The sequence below is a fragment of the Arvicanthis niloticus genome, chromosome 12, assembly GCF_011762505.2.
Source record: "Arvicanthis niloticus isolate mArvNil1 chromosome 12, mArvNil1.pat.X, whole genome shotgun sequence".
NCBI classification, from domain to species: Eukaryota; Metazoa; Chordata; class Mammalia; order Rodentia; family Muridae; genus Arvicanthis; species Arvicanthis niloticus.
The window spans coordinates 18723158-18749000 of NC_047669.1; the positions used below are offsets into that span (position 1 = coordinate 18723158).

The 25843-nt window shown below is 46.1% G+C and overlaps 1 protein-coding gene across 1 annotated transcript; it reads right to left on the reverse strand.

Moving 5' to 3' along the window:
• Window positions 1-4514: 4514 nt before the first annotated feature.
• Window positions 4515-22946, reverse strand: Nrros (negative regulator of reactive oxygen species). Its single transcript, XM_034515322.2, has 3 exons — window positions 22746-22946; window positions 9457-9577; window positions 4515-6725 (listed from the first exon to the last, which is right to left on the reverse strand). Exons 2-3 carry the CDS (start codon window positions 9562-9564, stop codon window positions 4755-4757), a joined length of 2079 nt encoding a protein of 692 aa, XP_034371213.1. The 5' UTR covers window positions 9565-9577; window positions 22746-22946; the 3' UTR covers window positions 4515-4754.
• Between the last annotated feature and the right edge of the window lie 2897 nt (window positions 22947-25843).

The following is a 25843-nucleotide window of genomic DNA, read 5'->3' on the forward strand; positions in this document are numbered from 1 at the left end:
TGAATCCTCTAGACCAAGGGAGTTGTGAGCTGCCGCTCTTAACCACAGAACCCTTGTTAGGTCTTAGGAAGCACACATGTGTCATAAATGACAGTCTTGTCTTACAAGTCAAACTGGACTGTAGAAGGCTTTCTGGTGGTTAGATAAAAGCCAGCATCCCTCAGGAAGTGTGACACAGCTTTTCTGTCCACCAAAAGGAGTAATTTCCCTTGCCTCCAGCAAAAGGAACATGGCTTTCCATGGACACATCCCCGTGGTTTGCATACTCAAGCCCATGCTGGTCTCTAGGCTCCCTCAGTCCCTACTCACAAGTACTGTTCTATATCTCAAAGCCAACACTGACATCCTGGCCCTTCTCACCTTCTCCTGCTCCAGTTCACAGGTTCCCCTCCCTGCAGCTGTTCATCCCCCCTTATAACCTGAATGATTTCCCCACACCCTCCTCCCCTCCCTAGCCCTGTCCATGTACAATTTGCTTCTTTTGCTCTTGACTCTGGACTCTTCCAGTCACCTCTGGATGCTCTCTCTTTCTTATCTACAATAAAACTCTGGCCTTTGGGTTGTTTCTTTACTGTATCACTCACATAAACCACCTCTCCAGACACATGTTGTATTTTTCAGTAACACCTGTTTGGTTTCAGACCCCGGGACAAGGGACTGAGGTGCATATTTTATATATCAAAACAGACCTGCCCTCCAGGTCATCCCAGCATTCCTACCTGACATATCCTGCCCCCAACCCTGAGCTTTCCAGCCCTTGGACTGCCCTTCCCCCAGAGGCTCTTCTCTACATAATTCAGACATTTTGGTCTCTCGATGTCTCTCTCTTATTCTCCTTCTACTTCTTCTCTTTCTCCTCCTCTTCTTCCTCCTCCTCTCTGTTCCCTTTTCTGTGATTTGTTTTTGTTTTGTTTTGTTGAGACAGGGTTTCTGTGTATAGCCCTGGCTGTCCTGGAACTCACTCTGTAGACCAGAACTCACTCTGTAGACCAGGGTGGCCTCGAACTCAGAAATCCACCTGCCTCTGCCTCCCAAGAGCTGGGATTAAAGGCATGTGCCACCACTGGCCATATGTACCCTTTTCTAAGAGTATACAATAACATTCACTCAGTACACTGGAGACAGGAGAACCTTAGAACCTGTTACTAGAGTTCTCTGGTGGGACCCAAATGGCTGTTTGCCTGAGATATCCTACATAGCCAGACTGTAGGTGGGAAGTTGCCACATGCCAGAATACTTAGATGCAAGAACATTCAGAATACAGGAGAAAATGGAAGGCTTATTCATTGGCACAATTCACAGTCATTCAGATTTTGACAATCAGTCACAACACCAAAGCTGGAGGTCTTCCTAGAAGTACAGAGTAAGTTATTAGAGATCCACTAAGGTCTAACAGACCCTGGTTGCAAGGAATTGTATGGCCCTTAGTTTGACTCCATCCGGTCATCTATCCATTCACAGCCCACTTTTTGTTTACTCAGTGTGCCAGATAATTTCCTCTGCAACTCCAGCTCTGTAGTGTAACCCACCTGGGAGGCTGATTTGGCTAAATAGGAGTGTCAGCAGCTTGGAGGGGAGACTTGGGAGGGCGGGGACTTCCAGACTTCTCCCTGTGAATGTACTTTGGCTACACACTTCTCTCAGGGTGGTCTGTTAAACTCACATCTCTGCCTGGCATCCAGGCCCCACTGGCTCTCCTGGTCCCTACCCCATGGGCTTAGGGATGAGTAGGGTTCTGTGTCACCAGCCCCATGTATGTGCCTTGTCCTTCTGGGATGCCTTTCCCTAACTGCCACCTTGTAAACCCTCCCTTTACAGGGGAGTACCTTGGGGCCAGCTTGAATGTACTATCTGTTTTTTATGGTACCCCAAGTGGTAAAGTTCCTTACTTAGTAATACCAGCTACAATCTGCATCCAAAAGCCACAGAATGCTAAGAAGACAAGGCAGAGCCAGGAAGGCCAACCCTGAGGGTGGCTTCCCTCTGACTCATATGAGGAGACTTGATGGAGAAGGCGGCTGTGAATAGTTGGCATATCTCATCACATTACAAATTGACTTAAATATTACCCAAATTTATCATGGGAGATGTTTCTAGCCAAAAGAGTGTGGGTGTTTCGATGGCTAAGGGGAGTGGACAGTGGGGCTAAGGAAAGGGTGTTGATAGGTTATTTGTCCTCCGCTGCAGTAAGATGAGCCAATTAAAACCAGATTAGATTATATTAAAGGCGGGCTTATTAGGAAGCTGCTCTCAGACGAGTTCACTGGCCCCACAGACTGAGACCAGGAGAGTTGCTATGGGGATGGAGAGAGGGGGAAGAGAAAGAGAGAGAAGGTGTATTGCTCCTGTGGAAGACTGGGGTTTGGTTCCCAGAAGCCTCGTCAGGTGGCTCACAACCACCTGCAACACTAGCTCCAGGGGGTCTAAGACTTCTATCTTCTTTCTATCCTGCTCCTCTCCTCTCTCTCTCTCTCTCTCTCTCTCTCTCTCACACACACACACACACACACACACACGATTAAAATTACAATTATTCTCTGTTGAAAATCCCCGGCACTAACCAAATTTCATGAAAGAAGCCTTCAGACAGTGACAGTCTTCTGAAGTCACAGACAGCAATAGAGATCCCAAATTCTGAAACTGCGCTTCTGCCAGGCTGGTTCCTAAGAATTAGTGGTTACATGGTATGACTTAAGGAGCCTCAAAGGGCCTCACAGACCCCAAATGTCTCCCCAAAGGATGGAAATTCCCTTCAAAGTTTCCATTACTTGAATCAATCTCTTACGCTAAGACCCCTCTTCTAGAAGCCTTCTGCTAAAATGTACATGCTTGCCTAAAAATGTGAGATGCTTCTTGGCTCCTCTTCCAGTCTTTATAGCATCTTTCTTCTTTCCTATGTTTGGAGAGTCTGTCCGATATGGGCATCTTCAAGAAGCCCAGACCATTGTTGGCAAAACATCCCACCTAGAGGTATCATGTGTTCAGTGCACATCCTGTTGGCAGCCAGTCATGGGACCTATGGTCAGTTAACCATGCACTTGCTCCAGGCTGTGTATCAGCTGGTGGTACAGGAGAATTTATGGAACATTTATTAGACAGTAGCTGGTGGCTGTGACAATGGCCCTGTGACAGTAGTGTGAACTATGGATCCAAGATTAAGGGATGGCTTCAGCCAACATTCTCAGAACCATTGCTTTTACCATGGTGGCACCAACGGTAACACACCCTCCTCTGCCCCCGCCCACCCCCTCACACCAATTCTCAGGCTCCCCAGAGCATGCAGAACTTCCAAGGATCCTGTTGCTTAATTTCTCATGATGCTTTAATCAGGTAGGATCAACCATTCGTTGAGATCCTCAAAGCACCAACTGACTAAAGCCTGGCATACTAATAACTCAAGACCAATCACAGATTAAGTTCCTTTGTCTAAGAAGCTAGTTATCACTCTGGAAAATATCAGGGAATGGGTCTTATGAGCAGGGAGATTAGAAGAGCTTGGTTTTGTGAGCAGTGGCTGACACAGCAGCCTAGCAGGGCTGGACAGAGGCTTCAAAGGCAGCGTGCGGGGCATGAAGCCCTAGGCAAGGGTTGTTCGTGCAGGATGATGGGAAAGGTGGGTGACTAGAAGGGCAAAGTCTAACGCCATCTAAGGGCTGCCGTGATGTGTGAAATGCGGTGCCTTTTGGAAACAGCTGTGAAGAGCATTCAAGGGACACTTCTGCTTTGCCAAGTTAAGACCATCCATCGGTTTATCTTTGATTTGCCTTAACTCCACTGTTGACATTAGTCTACACAGTGATAGAAATCACTCTGAAGGGTTCCTGACCTCTTTTTATTTCATATAATTCTTGTGTGACGAAAAGAGTGGAGATGAGAAGCAATGACCATGTAAACTCAAAATTACCAAAAGGGTGGTGACTGTGTCTTTACATTTTCCCCCAGAGAGGAACACAAGAATGTTCTGCTTTTCTTGGAAGAATGAAAGGACTTCAGGAACCTGGTGAGTACAGGGGCTGAACATTGCTAACGTGGGTGATGTGGAGTGGGGAGGACCACAGGGAGGAGGCTTGGGTCTCCTTCCTTCCTGAATATTCCTGTTTTTCCTCAGAGAAAGCACAGCCTGTAGGTCACAGACAGGACAAACTCAGGCTGAGTTACTCTTCACTTAGCTTGTCCATGGAAGCATTATGTCTGTCTGTTAGAGACTCCAGATGTGAACCCAGAGCATCTGGAAAGGGTCCTACCGTAGCCCTTTCTCAGTGTTGTGGCAATCGGCCATCACCACCGTGGGGAGTTCACATCCGATGCCACACCCTTCAGCAGTACCTTGAGATTTTTGTCCTGGGTAAATCTCCAGGATGCCAGCACTCACCCTCCTGGGACATGCAGTAGGAGGTGTATTTGTTGCCTGATGGCATCAGACTGTCCACCCTTTGCCTGCATGGATGTCACTAAAGGAAGATCATTAAAAAATAACCCAAGAGAAACCACTGAAAACCATTACACAAGATGCATTTGATTTTTAAACTATTTATGAGATGCACCCTTTATTCTCACAGAACGTCATTTAATAAATATTTTACCAGGACAATGAGGATAAATCACAAGGATGGGAGAAGTTAATGGGACTGAGGATGGAGCTCTTTCAAATTTTAGTTTAACCTTCAACACATCGAACACAACCCCTGGAGAAAGATCCAGTGGAGAGAAGCATCCTAGAGACACAAACCAAGTCTCTAGCCTTGGCACACGGGTCAGTATATGGAGGACCAGTGACAGCGGCTCTTGATAACCTGAAGCAAAGGCTTCTTAAAAGTGAGGAAGATGACAGTGCAGGCCACCAGCAGGGTGAGGCAGCTGGGAAGAATGAGCACAAGGTAGAATAGACCAGTGTCCACCTGCCCCCACTTACAGTCCTGAGGCATGCCTTCCGGCAGCTCTACCACACGAATGATCTTGGAAGAGAGGTTGCAAGTGACCATGGACAAGTCAGCAACAGTCCTGAAGTGCTGCAGGGACCCCCATCCCTCCACCCCACAGCAGTCATAAGGGTTCTGGCTGAGGTAGATGGTCTGCAGACCCCTCAGGGGCTGCTCAGACACAACCCTCTGAGGAAGGGCTGTGAGAGAGTTTCTGCGGAGGTCGAGAGTCCGCAGGGCCAAACTGCCCTTGAACCTCGGGAAGCTGGTCAGGGAATTTCCTGAGAGATCCAACTCCCTCAGATTCCCAAATGCAGAGAAATCCATCTCTGCAGAGCCAGAACCAAGGCCCACGTCCCTGAGAGACAGGACCTGTAATGTAGGGGCAATAGCCGAGAGAGGGCTGATGCTGCCATTCAGAATCCCCCAGTTGCTAGACAGGTCTAAATGGGTGAGGGAGGTCCCCTGGAATGGGCAGTCTTGTAATGCCTTCAGCCCACAGCCATCCAGAGAAAGGCTCCTCAAAGAGGCCATATTTCTGAAATCCACACAACTGGAGGACCCCTCCCAGTCTAAGGGCACCATCTGGGGACAAAGTGAGATCTGATTGTGACTCATGTCGATTGTAGTGATGCTGCTGGCATTGTCAAAAAGGCCAGTGGGGACTCCCAGGAGCTGGTTGGAGCTCAGGTTGAACACTCGGAGGTTCTTGAGCGAGCCAGTGAGCCCTGGAGCCAGGTGCAGCTCTGCCAGCTGGTTGTGGCTCAGATCCAGCTCGGTGAGTGCTCCTGGTGGCTCGTGCTCCCGGATGTGGAGCTTCTTCAGGCAATTTTGGTTGAGGTTCAGGTGGGAAAGGGAAGGTGTTTTCTTCAGGAAACCATCCGGCAGGTGCCGAAACTGGTTTTGGCTCATGTCCAGGAAGCGAAGCGCTGACAGGTCGCTGGAGGAAAACTCCTCCCAGAGGTTGACAGTTGTGATATTAGTCACATTGCCATCCACAAGAAGGAACTGGGCCACCATCTCCTGGGGGGAGGAGGCGTTGTAAAGCTCCCTGTAGAAGCCCATGTTGTTGTCCTGTAGCAGGAGGGTGTGCAGCTTGCCACACTGAGGCAGGAGTGGGAAAAAGAGCAGCTGGTTGTGAGACAGATCCAGCATCTCCAGTTCAAAGGCCACCTCCTCCCTGGCTGCCAGGAACCACTCCAGGATGTTATAACTGACATTGAGGAACCGTAACTGGGTGAGGCTGAAGTCCACGATGCAGGGGAGGTTGTTGTAGGCAAGGTTGAGACGCCGCAGCTCCGTCAAGCCATCAAACGCACCGCCCTCAATCTCAAAGATGTAGTTTCTCTGCAAATCCAGTTCCATGAGGTGCTCCAGGCCCTCAAAGACAGAGTCGTCGAGCCTCATGAGGGTATTCCTTGCCAAGGACACAACCTCCAGTGAGGAGAGGTTCTGAAGCATGAGAGCCGCCATGTCTTCAGTCAGGGAGTTTCCAGACAAGTCCAGTCTTCGAAGTCCCAGCAGGGTGTGGAGAGCTGCAGCTGACTCCTTGTAGTTCTCAGAGAGGCGGTTGTCAGCCAGAACCAGGTTTCGTAAGTGGCCTTGCTCTTGGAAGGCGTAGTGGCTGATAAGGTCCAGGTGACAGCTGTGCAGGCTGAGGTTCTCCAGGCGTGGGTAGGCCTGGAGGGAATGATTCCACAGGACCTTGAGAGGGTTGGCATCCAGAATGAGCATCCGGGAATGGGATGGAAGTCCACTGGGCACTGAAGCCAGGTTCAGACCCCGGCAGTCAGCGACTCTGTCGACCTAGGTCCAAAAGACATGAGGTTTGTGCACAGAAATGTTTGCAAAAGCAATCAACTAGCCAAAAGGTGTTGGTTAGGTGTCCAGAAGAAAGAACATTAAGAAAAACAATGCTATCACTTTTTACAGGCTGGTCAGGAGAACAAGGCCAGCGAGTACCAAATGGCCCATCTCCAAGACAAAATGGAATGAAGAGACAAATCCCCCCAAAAGGAAGATGCCCAGGTTTGGAGATAGCACTCAATTTGAACTTCTACTCTGCAGTATGTTAATTTGACCCTGAGCAAGAAACCAACTAACCTCTTGCAGTTTCAAATTCTTTATCTGTTTTTTTTTTTTTTTTCAAATAAAACATCCCTCTTGCAAATTCAAATTCTTTATCTGGTTGTTAAAACGAAACCTAATAACTAAAAAGTTGGTACTATACTGAAATATAAAAAAAAAAAAAAATAGACAAAAGAAACTGGGCATAGTGGCACAAGCCTTTAATCCCAGGACCTCATGGAGATAGAGGCAGGAGGATCTCTGGGAGTTTGAGGCCATCTGGACTACATAGAGAGTTCTGGACCAGCCAGGACTATATAGGGAGACCCTGTCTCAAACAAAACAAAACAAAACAAAACAGAAAGAAAAGAAAGAGCGACCCTCAGATAATCTCAGCCTCCCTCTCAGAGAAAAGTCACTAACCATTATGCTTGCAATTTTCTCACAGAATTTTTTTTCAAGGATTGAGTATGATTACATATGAAAATCACACTTACTGTGGCTAATAAGTGTTAGCAGTCAGCTGTAATTACCAGCATGTGCTAATTAATTAAGCTGTTCATTGTTGAACACTTGAGGGTTTTTGTAATTTCAGCATAGACATTAAAATGATTTTTTCAGGTTCCTTCCCACCTCCCCTCCCCCTCCCAGGCCTCCCGCATTAACATCGGGATTGGATCAATGTGTGGAGAATAATAAATTTAATAAATTGAATCTCTGCACTGAGAGACAGGTGTATCTCTTTATTTTCCTGAGGCCTCTCTGGAGATCACGGTGTTTAGAGGCTTGCCTCAGCTGCAGTGGAGCCTGTTCCTCCACAGTCACTGTAGTCAAAGGGGGATCAGACCTTTGTAATTCCCACCGATCCACCAAAGTGTTGCAAAGGACAGCGTGGCCACCGAGCACACGGACAACTTTACCACGCCCATTTTATGCGAAGGTTGGATGGCTCATGTAATGAAGAACAAAGGAGACTGATGCCTGAACTTCCAGACTCCTCAAATCATAAGAGTCAGAGGAAACCCATTGTTTGACCTCTTTGATGGTCAAGTCCCTACCACGTTCCCACAGACAGAGTCCTGACTGAGCCCTGAGATGTGGCTGAATAACTCACACTTCACTCCCTTCTCTTCCTATGTGACACCCAAATAGCTACTGTGAAGTTAAGCCAGTTGTTGCCTCTGTAAGGGAATAGTGGCAGTCACACAGGACTGGGCTGACAGTGACAATAACATATTAATGATCTTGATATAACACATGGCACTCACTACATATCAGGCATCACTGTGATTGCTTGTTATAAATACATTCAATCACTACAACAACCCAGTGCCATGATACCATTAGTAGAAATCATTATTGTCATCACCATCGTCGTCGTCATTATTGATACAGACTCACCTAGCCCAGACTGGCCTCAAACTTGAAATGTAACTGAGACTGGCTTTAAACTCTTGACCCTCCTGTCAAGTATCTCGGCTTCCTGAGTACTGAGTTGCCAGGTATGTGTCATCATGACCAGCAGGTATTATTATTACTTCTATTTAAAGATGAGGAAATTGGCCCAGAGTGACTTTGTATCCCCAGCTAAGCAGTAGGGGGGCTAGGATTTAAATCCAGGCAGAATGGTTGGTGACCCTTACATCATACTGGAGTAGCCTCAAGCACAGTGGCTACTGGTTACCACAAGCAGGTTAGAACCACGATAGCCACCATCTTTAAGATTAATCAACTTTAAGAACAGTTTCTTTACCTAGCATCAAATATCCTGAAAGAGATCTTGAATATAAATATTAACTCTGGTGTCCAATTTGCCTTTCCAGTTCTTGGGCTTGAGGAAATGTCTTAATAGGCATGTGTTTCTCAAGCAGACATTTGCTATCTTTCATTTGTAGGCAAATTTCTAGAGTCAGCCTCAGTGATGAACTAAATCTACCTCTGTGTGCAGACAAGAAGCCTTCAAAAGGCTCAGGACGCCCGCACTGCGGGGTTTTCAGAGGCTTAAGCTTGGCTATGAGTGTTTGCTCTGCAGTACCATTTGGGTACATGTTCTCTGCAGGGCTGCTGAAGCCATCTTTGTTGGCTCACACACGACCTTAAAGGCAGGACTTCTCTGATGCTGGTGTGTTTCCCTCAGTGGCTCTGGGAGCATTAATGGAGTTCAGTCATCCAGAGGCTTAGCCAAGTGTTCTTGCTCTTGGTAGTTGACCTAAGCCTGTTTCTGGGGCCTATGTCTTCAGTACATAGGAAACAGTGGGGCAGGGACTTCCAGTCCTTCCCAAGAGCCATTCTGAAAAAAATCACCTGCCAATGAGCAGTAAGGACACCGTGTACTGGGCAGACACACACTGGGTCTGACTCATTCACTCCATGTCCCCTTCAATCGACAAGGCATCTGCTTTCCAAGAAGACCAGGCTCATCAGGACAGGGGCAAGCAAAGGAGAGATCAGAACCCAAGAAGAAACTCACCACCTTGCAGCCTCCTTGGGAAGCTGCCGTGACTGTCCCTCGTCCGCTCCTCCATTCCACAATCAAGAAGTGAAAACCCAGGCAAAGCCAAAGGGGCAGGAACTCCATCTCAGGCTCAGCTCTGTGGGGGAAGACCAGGAAGAACTAAGTAAGACAGATTAGCCAAGAGGGCTGCTCAACACAGGGCAGAAGGAGCCAGCTAGCCCCCACAAGCGTCTGGTCTTAAAGGCACACAACTACAAGGAGGTGGAAAACCACAGATTATTTAAATTTCTCAGTTCAGCCAGCAGAGTCAACCTTTCGCTGACACCACTGGTAAGAACTCATTTTGTTTTGCCTATGCCATTTAATGGGCAGGCGGGTGACCTCTGAAACCCCAAAGGGGCAGCACAGGGGATACAAAGGACTTGAGTGCCAGAGCTGAGGTCACAGAGTTTCCTGTGCTTTGCTGCTCTGCAGTCATCTTCTCTGAAACTCATCTCTACCTGATGCATACGTGAGCTGGAGATATACGCCATGAATGAATGAGGGAATGAGTGAATGAATGAATAGACAAAAAGAAGGAGAAACTAGGATAGAAATACTGACTGTAGCTTCTGGACTCATAAACATAGAAATTATCTTGCTGAAAGAAGGCTTTCAGGCCAGGAAGTAGAGGCGCACACCTTTAATCATAACACTCAGGAGGCAGAGGCAGGCAGATGTCTGAGTTTGAGGCCAACCTGGTCTACAGAGTGAGTTTCTGGACATCCAGGGCTACACAGAGAAAACCTGTCTTGAAAAAGGAGGAGGAGGAGGGAGGGAGGGAGTTAGAGGAGGAAGAGAAGAAGAAAGAAGAGGAGAAGGAGGCAGAGACAGAGAAGATGGATTTCAGAAGTATGTCTATCACATTGGTTAACTCTTTTAAATATGGCTCTTCAAAAAAAAAATAATAATAATGTTGCCGGGTGGTGGTGGCGCACGCCTTTAATCCCAGCACTTGGGAGGCAGAGGCAGGTGGATTTCTGAGTTCGAGGGCAGCCTGGTCTACAGAGTGAGTTCCAGGACAGCCAGGGCTATACAGAGAAGCCCTGTCTCGAAAAACCTAAATAAATAAATAAATAAATATTCATGTTTTCACTCAGATAAGAAAAAAATCCTGAGAAAATTAAAAAAGCAGTCTTTGGATGGATTAGAAAAAAATCGGAAGTGCAGTTGTAGGCTTAGGAAGGCTTGAAATGATACATCTAACAACAGAAGTCTCCAATGAAGAGGTAACAGCACCACCTTCACAAAGTCCAGAGGAATAAGGGTCCAGGGATGATGCTGGTGTATCCAGGGTTCCAAATGGACCAAGTACCAAGGGCTGAGAGTGGCCCAGGTCTCCCTTTCCGAGCTCCATAGTGGGTAACTGGGGGAATTGTCTCCCCTGTCGACGTAATTGCATGGACAACCCTCCAAGTGTGAGATCTAACAGCCCAGGGGCTCTCCTGCCCTCCTTTACCGTCATTGGAAGGAAGCAAGCACCTGCTCCAGGTCCATCTGCCTCGTCCTTGCCTGGATACTCCCAGGAAGGACCACAGGGCAGCTCTTCAGTCTCTTCCTAGGTCAGCCACACCTTGTTAACAAGAACCTCCTCACCTTCCATGACACTTACAGACCTTTCCGCTGACACACACAGGCTACCTTTGGTCCCTCCTCTTTGCTTTTCTTCTAGCATGTCTACCCATCCTGAAGGGTAATTTAACATCCTGGACAGATACGAATGCTCACCAGAAAAAAACAGACTATCAGAAAAAACTAAACAAAACAACACAAATCAGCCTGAGCCATCACTGGAGGCCAGGTCAGCCCCCTATTCCACAGAAACAATCTGGGATCAGTCCTCGCTGCCTCTGGAAATCCTGCCCAGGGCCCTCTTTCCACTTCTGCCTGTGTGCAGGAATTATCATGCCATGGCCAGCACAGGGCACAGATGGCATATGCAGAGCCATCTGGACTCCTTGTCCTCACACCTCCCGGCACCCTCCCACACATACACAAGCACCCCTGAAACTTTGGGATCCCCGCCCATCCTGAGAGAAGGTTGCCAAACTTACTAAATGCCAAGGACACTAAAGAACCACTCACTCACGTTCTCATCTCACTGAACATCCTGCGGCTCACAGAGGAGAGATGGGGAAACGGGAATTATCAGCACAGTAAATCTTCTTCACTTCCTGTCATGCGTGGGCTGTTACGTGCTGCCGTACCCTGAATACTGACAAACTAAATCTCAATGTGTGCAGGCCAAGAGTACAGCTCTCCAGGGCTGCAGCACAGCACTTCAGACTAGCATCCCATTTGTGAAATACCAAAATGTTTACAAAATTTAAATGTATTCTCTCCTCCTAAACTCAGCAAACTAGCCTAGAATACATACATACATACATGCATGCATGCATACATACATACATACATACAAGAATAAATCTTGCCACGCCTATAAGGGCAACATCTAGCATTAAGTAACAGAATGTCCTAGAAAGATGATAGAGTTTGGAACCTGACAGTCCGCAGTTTAAATTCTCCCTCTACTCTCTATCATAGGTATGGAGTCTCCAAGACTTAGATAATCCTCTCGCAAAACAGGAGCAATGATATCCACGCACAGACTTTTATGTGAGCCTCAGAGGATGGTATATGTGAAAGTGCTTCATTAACCATGAAAGCCACTAATAACCTAATTATTATTTATGAATTGCAAATAGCACCGAGCAGCTTGGGTGGTTGCTGTTCTTATGTATCATCTCTGTGACAGTACAGAAAAAAAAAGACAGCTAGGGGGATGATTGCACCGCTATACCAATTAAATACGGAACATCTATCCAGGAAGGCTGGATTTAAAGGTCTATATTAACAATCGAGACAAGGGGCTGGAGAGACGGCTCAGCAGTTAATCGTGCTCACTGCGTTTGCAGAGGACCGGAGTTTGGTTGCCAGTACCCATGTCATGTAGCTCACAACCTCCTACAGTCCCAGCTCCAGGAGAGCCAACGCTTCTGGCCTCACAGGATACGTGTGTGTGTGTGTGTGTGTGTGTGTGTGCACACACGCACACACACACACACACACACACACACACACATGTGTTTATACTCACACACATGCATATAACTAAAAAAAATATTTTTTAAAGAAAATAATAGGATGATCCATGGACACACTGCTGGCTGCTGAATGGAAGAATGATGACTTCCCCTTGCCATACTCTGCTCCCTGTGACAAGCTCTGAAGCCTCTGCTTGCTCCCCAAGCCCTGGTAGCAGGCGGCCCATAGCATGTTTGAGTATTGGGAGCACTTCTGGGAAGATAGCAGGCAGGAAAGTGGAGAATGCATAATATCTCTCCCCTTCCCTCTCCCCTTGAACTTTTCCTGAGGACCACAGACTCTGGGACCAGCATCCTCCCTTCCTCCCTCCTATCTAGGGTACAGATTCCTGCATGGGAAAGAGGCTACTGTTTGGCTTCTTAGCCTCTTCCAATATTCTCTCTCTCTCTCTCTCTCTCTCTCTCTCTCTCTCTCTCTCTCTCTCTCTCTCTCTCTCTCTATTTGTCTTTTTGAGACAGGGTTTCTCTGTGTAGACCTGTCTGTCCTGGAACTCACTCTGTAGACCAAGCTGGCCTCGAACTCAGCAATCCGCCTGCCTCTGCCTCCCAAGTGCTGGGATTAAAGGCGTGCACCACCACCGCCTGGCGATAGTTTTCTGACAGTCTCCTGCATGACATTTCCCATTTGAAGCAGTCTAGGTGACCTCTGCATCCTTTCTGATATCTAATGATGTAAATGAAAATGGCCTTGACGCAGTATCCCATAAACGGGTAGAATCAGAGGTGATGGTTTCTGCTCTGAATTCCAGTCAACTTGGGTGGCTGAGGCAGAAGGATCACAACTTTGAGGCCAGTCTGATCAACTTTCTGAGATTTTCAAAATGAAAGAGATAAAAAGGGCAGGTGTTCCCAGACTGGGGTGTAGCTCATAAATAGCAAGCAGCAGACAAGCATGTGTGTGAGGTCCTGTGTGCAAGGCATGAAATGATGGAGAAAAAGTAAAAGACTTTAAAAATAGCAGCTTTTCAGGCTGGGAACACTCTTCTAGACTACACATCTGCAGAAAGCTCCCAAGAGACACTTCACTGCAGGAACCAGGAAAAACAGTGCAGTTATCATATCTCACTAGAAAATCCCAGGAGCCTTCTCCCTACCCAGGATGACAGGATGGCATCCTCACCTCCCCACCCCTCCAACTGGTACTGCTGTACCAGCTGCTGCCAGGAAAGGGGCTGCAATCTTCTTGCTAAAGGAGCTGTTAGCAAGTGTCATACATACATTACCACGTAATTAAGAGCTTTCTCCTCAAATAATCAGAGAAGCTTTTTTTTTTTAAGGTTTATTTATTTTTATGTATGCGAGTACACTATAGTTGTCTTCAGATACACCAGAAGAGGGCATTGGATCTCATTACAGATGGTTGTGAGCCACCATGTGGTTGCTGGGAATTGAACTCAGGAACTCTGGAAGAACAGTCAGTGCTCTTAACCACTAAGCCATAAAATTCTTTTTTTTTTTTTTTAAATTTTTTTTTGTTTTGAGTTTTTTTGTTTTGTTTTTCCAGACAAGGTTTCTCTGTGTAGCCCTGGCTGCCCTGGAACTCACTCTGTAGACCAGGCTGGCCTCAAACTCAGAAATCTGCCTGCCTCTGCCTCCCAAGTGTTAGGATTAAAGATGTGCGTCACCACTGCCTGGCTCAGAGAAGCTTTTAAAAAGCCTTAAAGAATGGGGCTTTGTGGCAAAGGCAGGCAGCTGTCAGAGGTATTTTGTATTAGAGATAAGAAGTTATGGATTGGGGGACAGGGAGCATCAGAAACAGGTTGCAGCATCACATGTGAAGGTGACACTCTGAACACACAGAAGGTATAACTACATAGCAGAGAAAGGGCTCTGAGAGAAAGTAAGTCTACCTTTGTGTAAAAGCAAAGGGCAGCTGCCATCTAGGATTTTGGAAGCAAGCGGAGAGCAAGCTGGTCACAGACCACAGCACACAGAGCGTTAGCGTCTCCACTGTGACTACTTCAAACAGCCCCAGGAAGCAGGGAAAGCTCCGTGCAGGCAGGTTTGTTCCCTTGGATTCTTAGCACAAGACTAGTGGGACTCCAGCCTTCAGCAAAATTCAGATCTAGAAACTCCCATGGTGAGTGGTCCTGGTGCTCTGAACTTTGGAAGTGGTGCAGTCCCCTGTCCTTGAAGCCCCCAAGTGCAAGGGCATGCCCTGAGCCCAGTCTTGATGAAACCCAGATGGATCCTGGCTGCACTGCCCTACAAAACAACTGACTTCGAGTCTTCAAGGGTCAAAGTCTTGTCCAGTATAGTGATGTGCAACTATTATCCCACAAGGCTGAGACAGGAGGACTGCCATGAGTTCTAGGCACTCTGGTTATAGACTAAGACCCCCCCTCAAAAAAAAAAAACAAACAAAAATAGTATTATTGACTGTCAGTTATATACACATACATATACACATCTACACACACATATAAAATCCTATATTCAATGGCTTGGTCAGGGTAAAAGCAAAATACTCCTTAAATTAGTCAACTAATTACTCAATTTAACATTGTGCTTTTAAAAAATTATTTTACATTTATTTAACCTTTCTATAGCTTGAAATTTTTCAAAATCAAAAAATAAAATATATGTTTTATTTATTTCCCTGACCGCATAGGGGTTAATGTCAAAAGTATCCCCTCTCCAGAAAAAGACATCGGGATGGGTATGGCCCTCATGCCTCACTGAACAACGACAGGAAGACTGGAGCCATTACAAGGTCCCCTTTAATTACTGGAGGTCAGGCCTCTATCCCCACCTTGGCAAGATTAGAATCGCCACAGCCCTTCTATACTTGGAGAAGGGAGGAGATGTCAGGGGCAGCCCTGCTTATACACTGAAAGCCTAAAATCAGCCATAAGCCTAAAATCAGCTATAGGCCTGACATACATGCCTGCTAACACAAAGTCTTGGGTCTCTATGGAAAAACACTGAAATAGAGGGCTATGAACTATTGTAAACAGGCAGCTTTTGTTGAAATCTATCAGCCTGAGTAGTCATTGACCTTGTAAATAGGCAGCCTCGGTGGATAGTACCAAATTAGATAAGGACAAGTGAATCATAGGCAGAGTCATAGTGACCTGACCCCTGAACCTTCACCCAGCGGATACCCTGTTCTGAAAGATATCTGTACTCCCCCTGAACACCTATGCTCCTGTGTCATCCCTTTCCCCACATCTTGCATTTTTGTGTTTATAACCCCCATGTTAAAAAGTAAAAATTATGATTTGATAAAAAAAAAAAAAAAAAAAAAACACAGTGTACCCCTGGTTCTGCTGACTTAGCTCCTGACAATCTATTTTCTTGTTCTCAGAAATACTTTGAATTATAAAACATTATTGTGGTTTTTGTTAGTATGCTGGGTAAAATAATTTTTATTGGTCTCATTTTAAACTTCAAAGTTTGTAGTGAGTTAAAATGTCCTTTAACATAATTATGGGTCATATTTATTTTCATATTGTAAAATGCTAGTTAATCTGTTGGACATTTTAAAAAACTGGATTCCTTTTTGAGAATTTTATATATGAACACTGTATTTGCATAGTTTTCCCCTTTCTCTCCTTCCTCTCACTTTTCCCAACCCCCCATGCTTTTAAAATGCATTTTATTATTTAATTATTGTTTATATATGTATACATATATGAGTATATATGTTTATACAAATATTGATAAATAAAGTGATAAAAAAATAAAGAATATGGGATTAAAAACTTCTAAAAGACAACTTCCACAATTCATTCTTCATAATACAATAATTCTGATTCTAATTACATATTAATTAATTCATAATTCTAATAAGTTTATTCTCCAATAAAGTAAGACCATCAGTGGGTGCAGGTGTTACTAGATTAAGTTTTTTTTTAAAGACTTATTTATCCTTATTTGTATGAGTACACACACTGTAGCCAGAAGAGGGCATTGGATCCCATTACAGATGGTTGTGAGCCACCATGTGGTTGCTGGGAATTGAACTCAGGACCTCTGGAAGAGCAGTCCAGTGCTCTTAACCACTGAGCCATCTCATCTCTCTAGCCCATATTTAAGTTTTAAAAGAATGTTTAGTAAGTAGCATCATGACGGCCCCTCACAAACTGTTAAAAGAATTGTACTCAACATATCTAGAGAAGGACAGCTTCTTCAAAAGTAGATGATTGTCCTACTGGGTCCTGCTATGTTGGTCTCAGGGACACAGGCTGGACAAGCAGGTAAGGAGTGGAAGCATTTGAAATCACTGGAATACTGCCCCTTGAACATAGTGCATTTCTTCTGCATGAAGAAAGGAAGATTGTTTGCACGTGGCCTCTTCTGGCAAATAAACTTTTATTCAAAGTTTGGAGTTGGCCACCCTTTTGAGAAAAAGTAACATTTCTGTCCTGGCTAGGTTTCTAACTAAAAAACTCGACATTTCGGTGTAGACAGCATAGCCAAAATCGACTCAAGAGGAAAGGGCTTGTTTTAAGATAGAAACCTGGAGATAAGGACTGAAGCAGAAACCACAGAGGGGTGCTGCTTACTGGCCTGTTCCCCATGGCTTTCTTGACTTGTTTTTTCCTTCTTTCCTTTCTTCCTTCCTTCCTTCCTTTTAAAAAAATTAATTTTTTTTTTTTTTTTTATTTTTAGAAACAGGGTTTCTCTGTGTTGCATTGGCTGTCCTAGAGCTAGCTCTGTTGATCAGGCTGGTCTTGAACTCACAGAGATCCACCTGCCTCTGCCTCTTGAGTGCTGGGATTAAAGTTGTATGTCACCACTGCCTGGCTCAACTTGTTTTCTTATGGTACCCAGTACAATTGCCCAGGTGTTTCCACAGTAGCCTGAGTCCTCCCACACCAACCATTAATCAAGGAGATGTCCCCCAAGCTTGCTTACAGGCGATCTGGTGGAGGCATTTTCTCAACTGAGGTTCCTCTCCCACATGATCTTAGCTTGTGTCAGGTTGAGCAAAATCTGACCAGCACAATTTCCCAAGGGCCCACTCAGGTCTCTTTGTAGAACTGGAAATCCTAACAAAACAATGGACCAGAGCGGGCAGCCAGCCTGAGGAATTCTGTGAAATGGCACCAAAACACTTGTCAAATACAGAGTTCAAGATGTCTCCTGAGCAAATGTGTCAGGTCTGGCCAGGCTCTACCCTAGCCTCCTCTTGAATAGAGGCTTAAGGGCTACAGCAGTATTCCCCATGACCCCAAACTGAGCTCTTCCCATAGGGACTACTTCAAGCACTTACTACCTGCTCAAACGCCCCTTCCACGGGGCCACAGATGAGTAAATTTGACTCCTCGTGTGGTCAGGGCTAGCCCATCCAAACCAAGAGTGGTCAGCTCACTTTGTCCCTTCCATGGCCACAGAATGCATCTAGCCGCAGATCGTCAAATATGCAAGTGTGTTCCCACTGACAGATAACAGCTGGCTCTTGTGTGTCTTGCTGTGGCTGGCAATGTGTCCCCCTTTGTATATGGGAAGATGCATAATCTCTTCAGAGGCCCACTCTGCATTGCATTAGTTTCTCTGTTCCTTTCACAGGTTCATTCCCACTGGTAACTTCTGCAAGAGTAAGGGTCAGCCACCACGCTTCTTCAAGAGGAAGCAGGACTACCACAAACACGGGACAGCCTTCAGCAGCGGCCCCCCCTCAGGGGGCAGACACATGCCTTGGTTAACCAATGGGAAGCAGAGGTCTTCAGGGCTAAGGAGTCAGTGTGGAGAAAAAGTAAGATGAAGGAGCCATACCCTCTCCTTCCATTCCTGGCAATGCCCATGAATCTTGGACTTCCCTGGAGGAGGTGACTACCCAGAGTCTGTAGGGCACCATACGCAGAGACCACAGAGATTACCTGAGGTTAATTTTAGCCTGAAGTCAGAATGAAAATACCAACTCTCCAACACAGTTTCTTGGAGAAGGCACAAAGGATGACTACCTGACAGGGACTCCTACCAATTGCACAGTTTAGTGGAAATGCTGGTGTCCCTGTGGACCCTGAGGCTCACTGAGGTGTAGCTGAGTGTCTGGAGAACGGGAGAGTTTCAACTCACACTCAGGCCTCTGAGTTCTGCATCAACTCCACCCCAACAACCCAAACTCCAAGCCACCGTGGGACGCATGAGGTCCCCAACTGAATCACACATTTCAGGAGCTGGTTCCTCTGCAGGAAAGACCCTTTCTGGGGTCTTCTCTTACCAAATTCCTATTTATCCCCCATGGAGCTCCCTCCCGATTCTAAGCATAATGGTTCAGCTGAAGGACAACCTATAGTAACACATTGCAAGGGTTTTCTTATTATTTTAATTTTATATTTATGAGAAGCAATTTGAGTAGTTACTAATTACTGGCAACTTAACTTTCCTCCAACATTTACACATAAAGAAAAAACTTTAGCATAGAGCCAAATTGAAAAAGGTCTGTCATCAGTGACCACTGTGTCATCCACCACCTTCTGCTTATAACATTTTGCTGTACTTATTTTTATCATGTTTTTATTTATCCTTCAATTCATTGTGTTATTGTTTTATTCATTTTTTGGTTTTTCAAGAGTTTCTCTGTGTAATAGCCCTGTGATGTCCAGGAACTCACTCTGTAGACCAGTCTGGTCTGGACCTCACAGATATTCCCCTCTTTCTGCCTCCCAAGTCCTAAGATTAAAGGTGTGTGCCACTACTCCTCAGTTCATTTATTATCAGTAGTAGTAGTAATAGTAGTAGTCTATTTAAAAGTAGATGTCAAAGAACACCTACATCTGGTGGCTCCCAACATCTCCAGCTCCAGAGGTTTCAATGATTCCTGTCTCTATAGGCTCCTGCATTCCCATGCAGGCTCACACACAGACACACAAACAATTAAAAAGCAATATAAATCAATCTTAAACAAACAAACAAAAACACCAGCACAAATAGATAGGGTCAGAGAGATGCTTCACTGGTTGAGAGGGCTTGCTGTTCTTGCAGAGGACGTAGGTTCAGTTCCCAGCACCCATATGGGGACCTCATGACTGTATGTAAATTCAGTTCCACACGATTTGATGCTCTCTTCTGAGATTATGAATTCCTGCATGAATTTGGTGCACACACATACACTCACACACATGCAACAAATACAGGTAAAATTAAATATTTTTTTAAAAAAAATATCAATAGCTGGGCCTGGTGGAACATATCTGTTTTGTTTTATTTTGTTTTGTTTTTTTGGGTTTTTTTTTTTTTTTTTTTTTTTTTTTTTTGGTTTTTTCGAGACAGGGTTTCTCTGTGTAGCCTTGGCTGTCCTGGAACTCACTCTGTAGACCAGGCTGGCCTCGAACTCAGAAATCCACCTGCCTCTGCCTCCCAAGTGCTGGGATTAAAGGCGTGCACCACCACTGCCCGGCCTGGAACATATCTGTAATCCCAGTATTCAGGAGGCTAAGACAGAAAGATGGTGAGTTTGAGGCCAGCCTGTGCAATTTCATGACCTTCTCTCAAAACAAAACTTAAAGAGTGGGAGGCAGAACAGGGGAAGAGCTCTGACCTGGCGCCCGAGGACCTGGCTCAGTCATCAACAGCAAACAAATAAACAAACACCATGGCCACCAGCAAATCTCTTCCGAAATACTTCAGAGTGCGTATAAAACAATGGAACTCTTTAAACATTCCTGTAAGTGGGGGCTGGAGAGATGGCTCAGCAGTTAAGAGCACTGGCTGCTCTTCCAGAGGTCCTGAGTTCAATTCCCAGCAACCACATGGCAGCTCACAACCAGTGTTAACTCTAGTCCCATTGGATCCCAGGGGATCCAATGACATCTTCTGGCCTTTGGACAATCACATTAGTTAAGTAAACACAAAGTTTTAAAAACCTGTCAGACCAACACTGAGGAGGCTGAGGCGTGAGGACAGTCCCATATGGAAGTTTCAAGTGCCTTGGCAGGTGCTTACAAGGGCCATTAACTTGCCTAAAGCTGAAACATGTGGTCCCAGGCTAGGCAGGGAGGGAGAGAGCTGACATCTGAGGGTCAGTGCTCAGTCTTAGCACCCAAGGGAGACAAGGAAAACCAGGAGAGACCAGGGCTACCAGAGATATCTAGGGCTCACTGAGCAGAGGCAGTGTGAAAGAAAAGTCAGAGCCTCAAATGCTGTCTCCTGAGGAGAAATCCCCTCCAGATTGTTATCTTTCTTAGAGGTAGGAGCAGGCAGGCAGTAGCACCGAAGTCAAGCCCACAGACAGTGCCTGAGGGTGGTAAATGTGGAGGCCGGGGCTGAAGGAGGGGAGTCCCCGGGGACCTCACAGAACTTTGTGGCCACACTGAACACATCGCTGGTCCCAGCCTTGTTCTGTGTACCCACCTCACTGGTGAGAACCAGGGCAAAGTTCCTCCTTCCTCCTTCGTACCCTCTGCTGAGGCTAAAGTCACACACTGAAGACACAAAATGTTGGGTCTCCACTGGATTCTATTTGTCCTGGAAAGTCTGTCCAGCAATTTCATTTCTCCTGCTTCTGGTAACAATTGCTTGGTTGCTTTTTGGAGGAAAACACACACACTCTCTCTCTCCCTCCCACCCTTCCTTCCTCTGTTTTATCATGTAACAATATCACTTAGCCATTTTCAGACCTGCAGCTGTGTTGAGTACATTTTCTGTTCAACCAAACCATGCCCCTCCCCCTTTTTAAGATTTATGTATTTACCTTATGTATGTGAGTACACTGTCGCTGTCTTCAGAAGAGGGTATAGGATCCCATTACAGATGGTTGTGAACCACCATGTGATTGCTGGGAATTGAACTCGGGACCTCTGGAAGATCAGTCAGTGCTCTTAACCATTGAGCCATCTCGCCAGCCCCCAAACCATGCCTCCTTAAGAAATCCAGATTTTGTTTCTTTTGAGTTTTGATTTTTCTTTTGGTCTGATCCCAACTCCTGACTGCAGTCAGAGGGACTATGACGAAGGCTGGTCCCGTTACAACCTTCTGTGTCCCTAGCTTCTATTAGACACAATACAGAAGCCAGTTCCCCGAGAATCTATCCAGGGACAGTTCTATCATTAAGGAGAAAGAGCTTTTCTCAAGTTTTTCACAAGTCACACCAGTGGGGATTAGCTTAGAAGCTAACGAGTTCCAGGACAGCCAGGTGGAGTGTGTGCCATTGTACAGAGTTCTCTCGAGGGACCAGTCAAATGACAGCACCTTCTCTGTGAGGCTGTTTGGTTTTGATTTTAACCTAAGCGCATTGAGGGTTTTTTCAGGAACTCTGAGGCTCACATATAGAGCCTATGGGGGGGTGTCCCCAGGCCTCAAACACCTGCAGCCGTGAAAACAGTCTGTACCTCAGTCAGTAGCAGAAAGAGACACTGGAAAACCTTCCTTAGTCTGCTCCAATCCTAGTTACCGTGGGGCACGTGTTCATCGCCACAGAGTAATGTTGAGCTAGCTAGCAACTGCTGGGAGAGCATTGTTTTTTCCTGCCCAGCTCCTGGGTGCGTGCGTGCATGCGTGCGTGCGGGTTCGTGGATGTGTTTCTGTGCAGGGAGAGGCTAAGAGGACTACAGCAGAGCACTGGACAGGAGTCAGGAGAATTTGGCTCTAATCTCGCACTGACACTTGAGTAGCTGTGGACCGAATAACACCCCAGTACAAGTTACACAGGACAAAGGCTCTAGGAGAAGGGCTTTTGCTGTCTTCTGGCTGAACACACACAGCGACCCTGGGAAGATCCCGGTTAAGTACGTGCAACTGTAGATGGGTTTCCGTGCCTTTGCCTGTGTAATAGTGGCTCTTAATTTATGTTGAGGGTCACAGGAGTCGATGCGAACACCGGTATGCGGAGTGTTCACAGCGTTCTCCCATTACGTCCGGTCACTCAGACTAGGCAAGGAGCACTAACCATTGTGCAGATGAGAAAACCAGGAGGCTCAGAAAAGTTCCCTAACCTGTTCACATTCTCCCTGAAGAGCCAGGAATCAAACCATAGCTGGTTGTAAAGCCCTACATGCGTCTCCCACACCACACCTCCTCTCTTAGCTGTAAGAGTTCCTAAGACTTCCACCTACACCAAAGGTGTAGCCCCCAAATCCAACCCAGAGGCGGGGAGTCTGGATACCGCAAACCCAGCTTCACAATGAGCCTGAGCATGAGTGCGGGGTGGGGTGGGGTAGGGTGGGGGACTGCCGCCTGACCTCCCACCACCCAACCCGGTCCCAGCTCGCCCACCTCTTGTAGCCCGGCGATGCTCGGCGGTGAACCCACGCACGAAAAACTCACTGCTCCCGCAGGCCCAGGCGGCTCCACGGGGCGCATCGTCTCCAGGGCCCCGGCCTCCTGGACAGCAGTTGCCGCTGCCGCGCTGCCTACTCGCTCTGGGGCATCAGATTATTTTAGCACTTGCGGAAGGAACCGACGGAAACTGAAGTCACATGGAGAGCTTGCCTCTCAGCGACTCAGCACTCAGAGGGCGTCTTAGAAGGAACTGCCACCGCGGGGGGAGGAGAGGGAGCGTGGAGGTGGGGGAGGGACGAGGACGCAGGTGGCACATGGCCCCTTGAGGACCAGCAGGGTTGTCACCATACAGGTGCAGCCTGCCAAGCTCTGTTGGGTCGCTAAACATGCTCCTGTAGCTCCTGCTTTGGTGGGTGCACATGGGAGCTGGGCGTCCTGGCTTGTAGACTGATCTTCCAGGAACTCTTCAACACGCCTCTATCCAAGGACCAGCTTGAGGCAGAATTTAGTGAAGGGCAACACAAGTTTGTTTAATTGGAAAGGTGGACGAGTCTGCCATTTAGAAGGGTCATCCATCCAGTAACCTGTTTTCATCTGCTCAGCCAGTCTTTATAAATCATCTTTTATGGGCACCATGTTTCTTTTTAAAAAAAAAAAATTAAGTAAATAAATAAGGCGGAAAAAAAAAGTCGGTCATGGCGGCACACACCTGTGATCCCAACCTTGGAGAGGCTGAAGCAAGAGGATTGAGTACAGGGACATCCTGGCCCAAATAGCAGGTTTGAGGCTGTCCTGGGATTCCTCAGACCTGTCACAAACAAATAAACAAGAAGGCCTGGTGGAAGAAAACAAAGGTTTTGTCTGCTTGTTTTTTTTAACTGAATGTGCATTGTGGACTGTCAGTACCATGAACTTCTTGGCTCTATTGAGTCGGGGTGTTCACAGCGTTGTTTTGATTTGATGTGTAGAAAGTTCACTGTCGACTATGGCAGCATGCCTAGCGCCTGCACAGATCCAGACCAGACCTGGTTCCAGCGCGAAGATGGAGAAATGAACATGAGCTCCCATCCCCAACCATCCACGAAGGAAAAAATCATCTCACTAAGGGAATCTCACTGGGTAAATACAAAGCACACACAAGGCAGGCTCCATGCCCAACAGTAGATGGCAACACAAAAGAAAGCCACAGGGGGTTTTGGAGATTTTTTTCCTTCAAAAAAAAAAAGAATTATGTAAATTAATTATACAGCCTTTAAAAATTTTTTGAGATTAAAATATAATTCTATCATTTCCCCCTCCTCTTTTCTCCCTCTAACATTCCCACATACCCCAACCTGTTCTCTTCCAAATTCATGACCTCTTCCACTTTAACTGTTTTTACATACATACATACATACATACATGCATGTACTTATGTAAAGGTAGTAACGATGGCACCATTGAAGAAAAAAACAAGTATAAAGAAAATTGTAAAACACTGAGGTTTCTGACTCAAACTTTTCCCTCTCTGCCAGATGCATGTTCTCTACCCATTTCATGTCTACCAGTATGTGGCTATCTCTTATCTCTAGCACCAAGCTTCTCTTCAACAAAGGGCTTGTATTCGTATTTAAAGCATGTGTATGTATGTATTATGTATGTATGTATGTATGTATGTATGTATGTATTTATTGAGACAGGATCTATCTACATAGTCTTGGCTTTCCAAGAACTCACTATATAGATGAGGCTGGCCTCAAATTGATAAAGATCCACCAGCCTCTACCTCCTGAAGATTAAAGGTATGTGCCACCACACCTGGCTATATTTTATTTATTTTTTATTTTACAGGTAGGATCAGCCTCCCAAGTGCTGGGATGTTCTCTTTCTGTCTCTCTCTCTCTCTCTCTCTCTCTCTCTCTCTCTCTCTTCTCTTCTCTTCTCTTTCCTTCTTTCTTTCTTTCTTTCTTTCTTTTAAAACATAGTTTTATCTTTATAAGTGAGTGTGTGCATGTGTATTTTTCTGTAAGTGGATGTGGATACCCAAGGATACCAGAAGAGGGTGTCAGAGCCCCTGGAACTAGAGTTACGGTGATTGTGAACCACCAGACATCATGGCTGGGAGAGAACTCAGGATCCTCTGAGAGAGCACTGGATGCTTTTAACCACTGAGTCATCTCTTCTGTCTTAGGAATGATTCTTGAATCTGATTGTTGTGTGAATTTTCTTGGGGAGATCTGGACAGTTATTCACCCAAACCTAGTTGTCACTGGTGACAGATCAAAGAACCAATTCCACCCAAATCTAGGTTAGAAAGCCAGTTAGTTTCCTGGGGTTATTTATAAGAACATGGTGATTCACCAAGAAACCCAGCCTAGCATAAATGACAACTCACAAAATTGTACTCCTAGAGACTCCTGCACCCACAGGCAGCTCCCCACTACATTCTCTCTATAGATTACTGTGTTATGAGCTTGGAGAAGGGGATCTTATGAATCTTGCAAGTTTCAGGAGCTTCCTGGGCTGCTTTTGTTTACTTCCTAAATTGTATAAGCCTTTTTCCTTCTTCCAAGGGTCTAGTTCTCACTAACTCATGTCTGGATGATTTCAATAACTTCCTTAGTTGGTTACCTGTCCCAGATCTTGTCTATCTCCAAGTTAGACTCCACCATCTTAGTCATGAGGCTAAAATGTGTGGGGATCAGTTTGTTTCGCGCTTAGGGCCTTTATGGCCAGCCATTGCTCCCATTTACCTGGGCCAGTGTTTAAATCCTGGTTCAGCCAGTTTAAGAATCACTGATGCCTGAGTTCTAATATCCTCATCCACTTTACTTCCTCTTTGCTTATTATAAGACACAGTCTCAGTCAGTTGGCCTGGAAGTCACAGTTGGCCCTGCTCTGATCCCCCTGCCTCCATTTCCCGAGTGCTTTTACATATGTACCACCACACCTGGATCGTCCACATGTATATGCTTTACCCATTGGCAATCTCGGCAAGATTTCTTTCAAGGAAACTTAGAAACTGGCCATCTTAAAAGCTGTTGAGAAACAAGGCTATAGTTGGCTAGAAAATAGCACAGGTTGCTCTTCTATAGTAGCAGCAGAAGGACCCA

Bases quoted from the DNA above. Each gene is read 5' to 3' on its own strand.
- Nrros (XM_034515322.2), bottom strand. From the start codon at position 9,564: ATGGAGTTCCTGCCCCTTTGGCTTTGCCTGGGTTTTCACTTCTTGATT. The intron at 6,726-9,456 runs GTGAGTTTCTTC...TTTTGGACCTAG, and splicing joins CCCAAGGAGGCTGCAAGGTG to GTCGACAGAGTCGCTGACTG.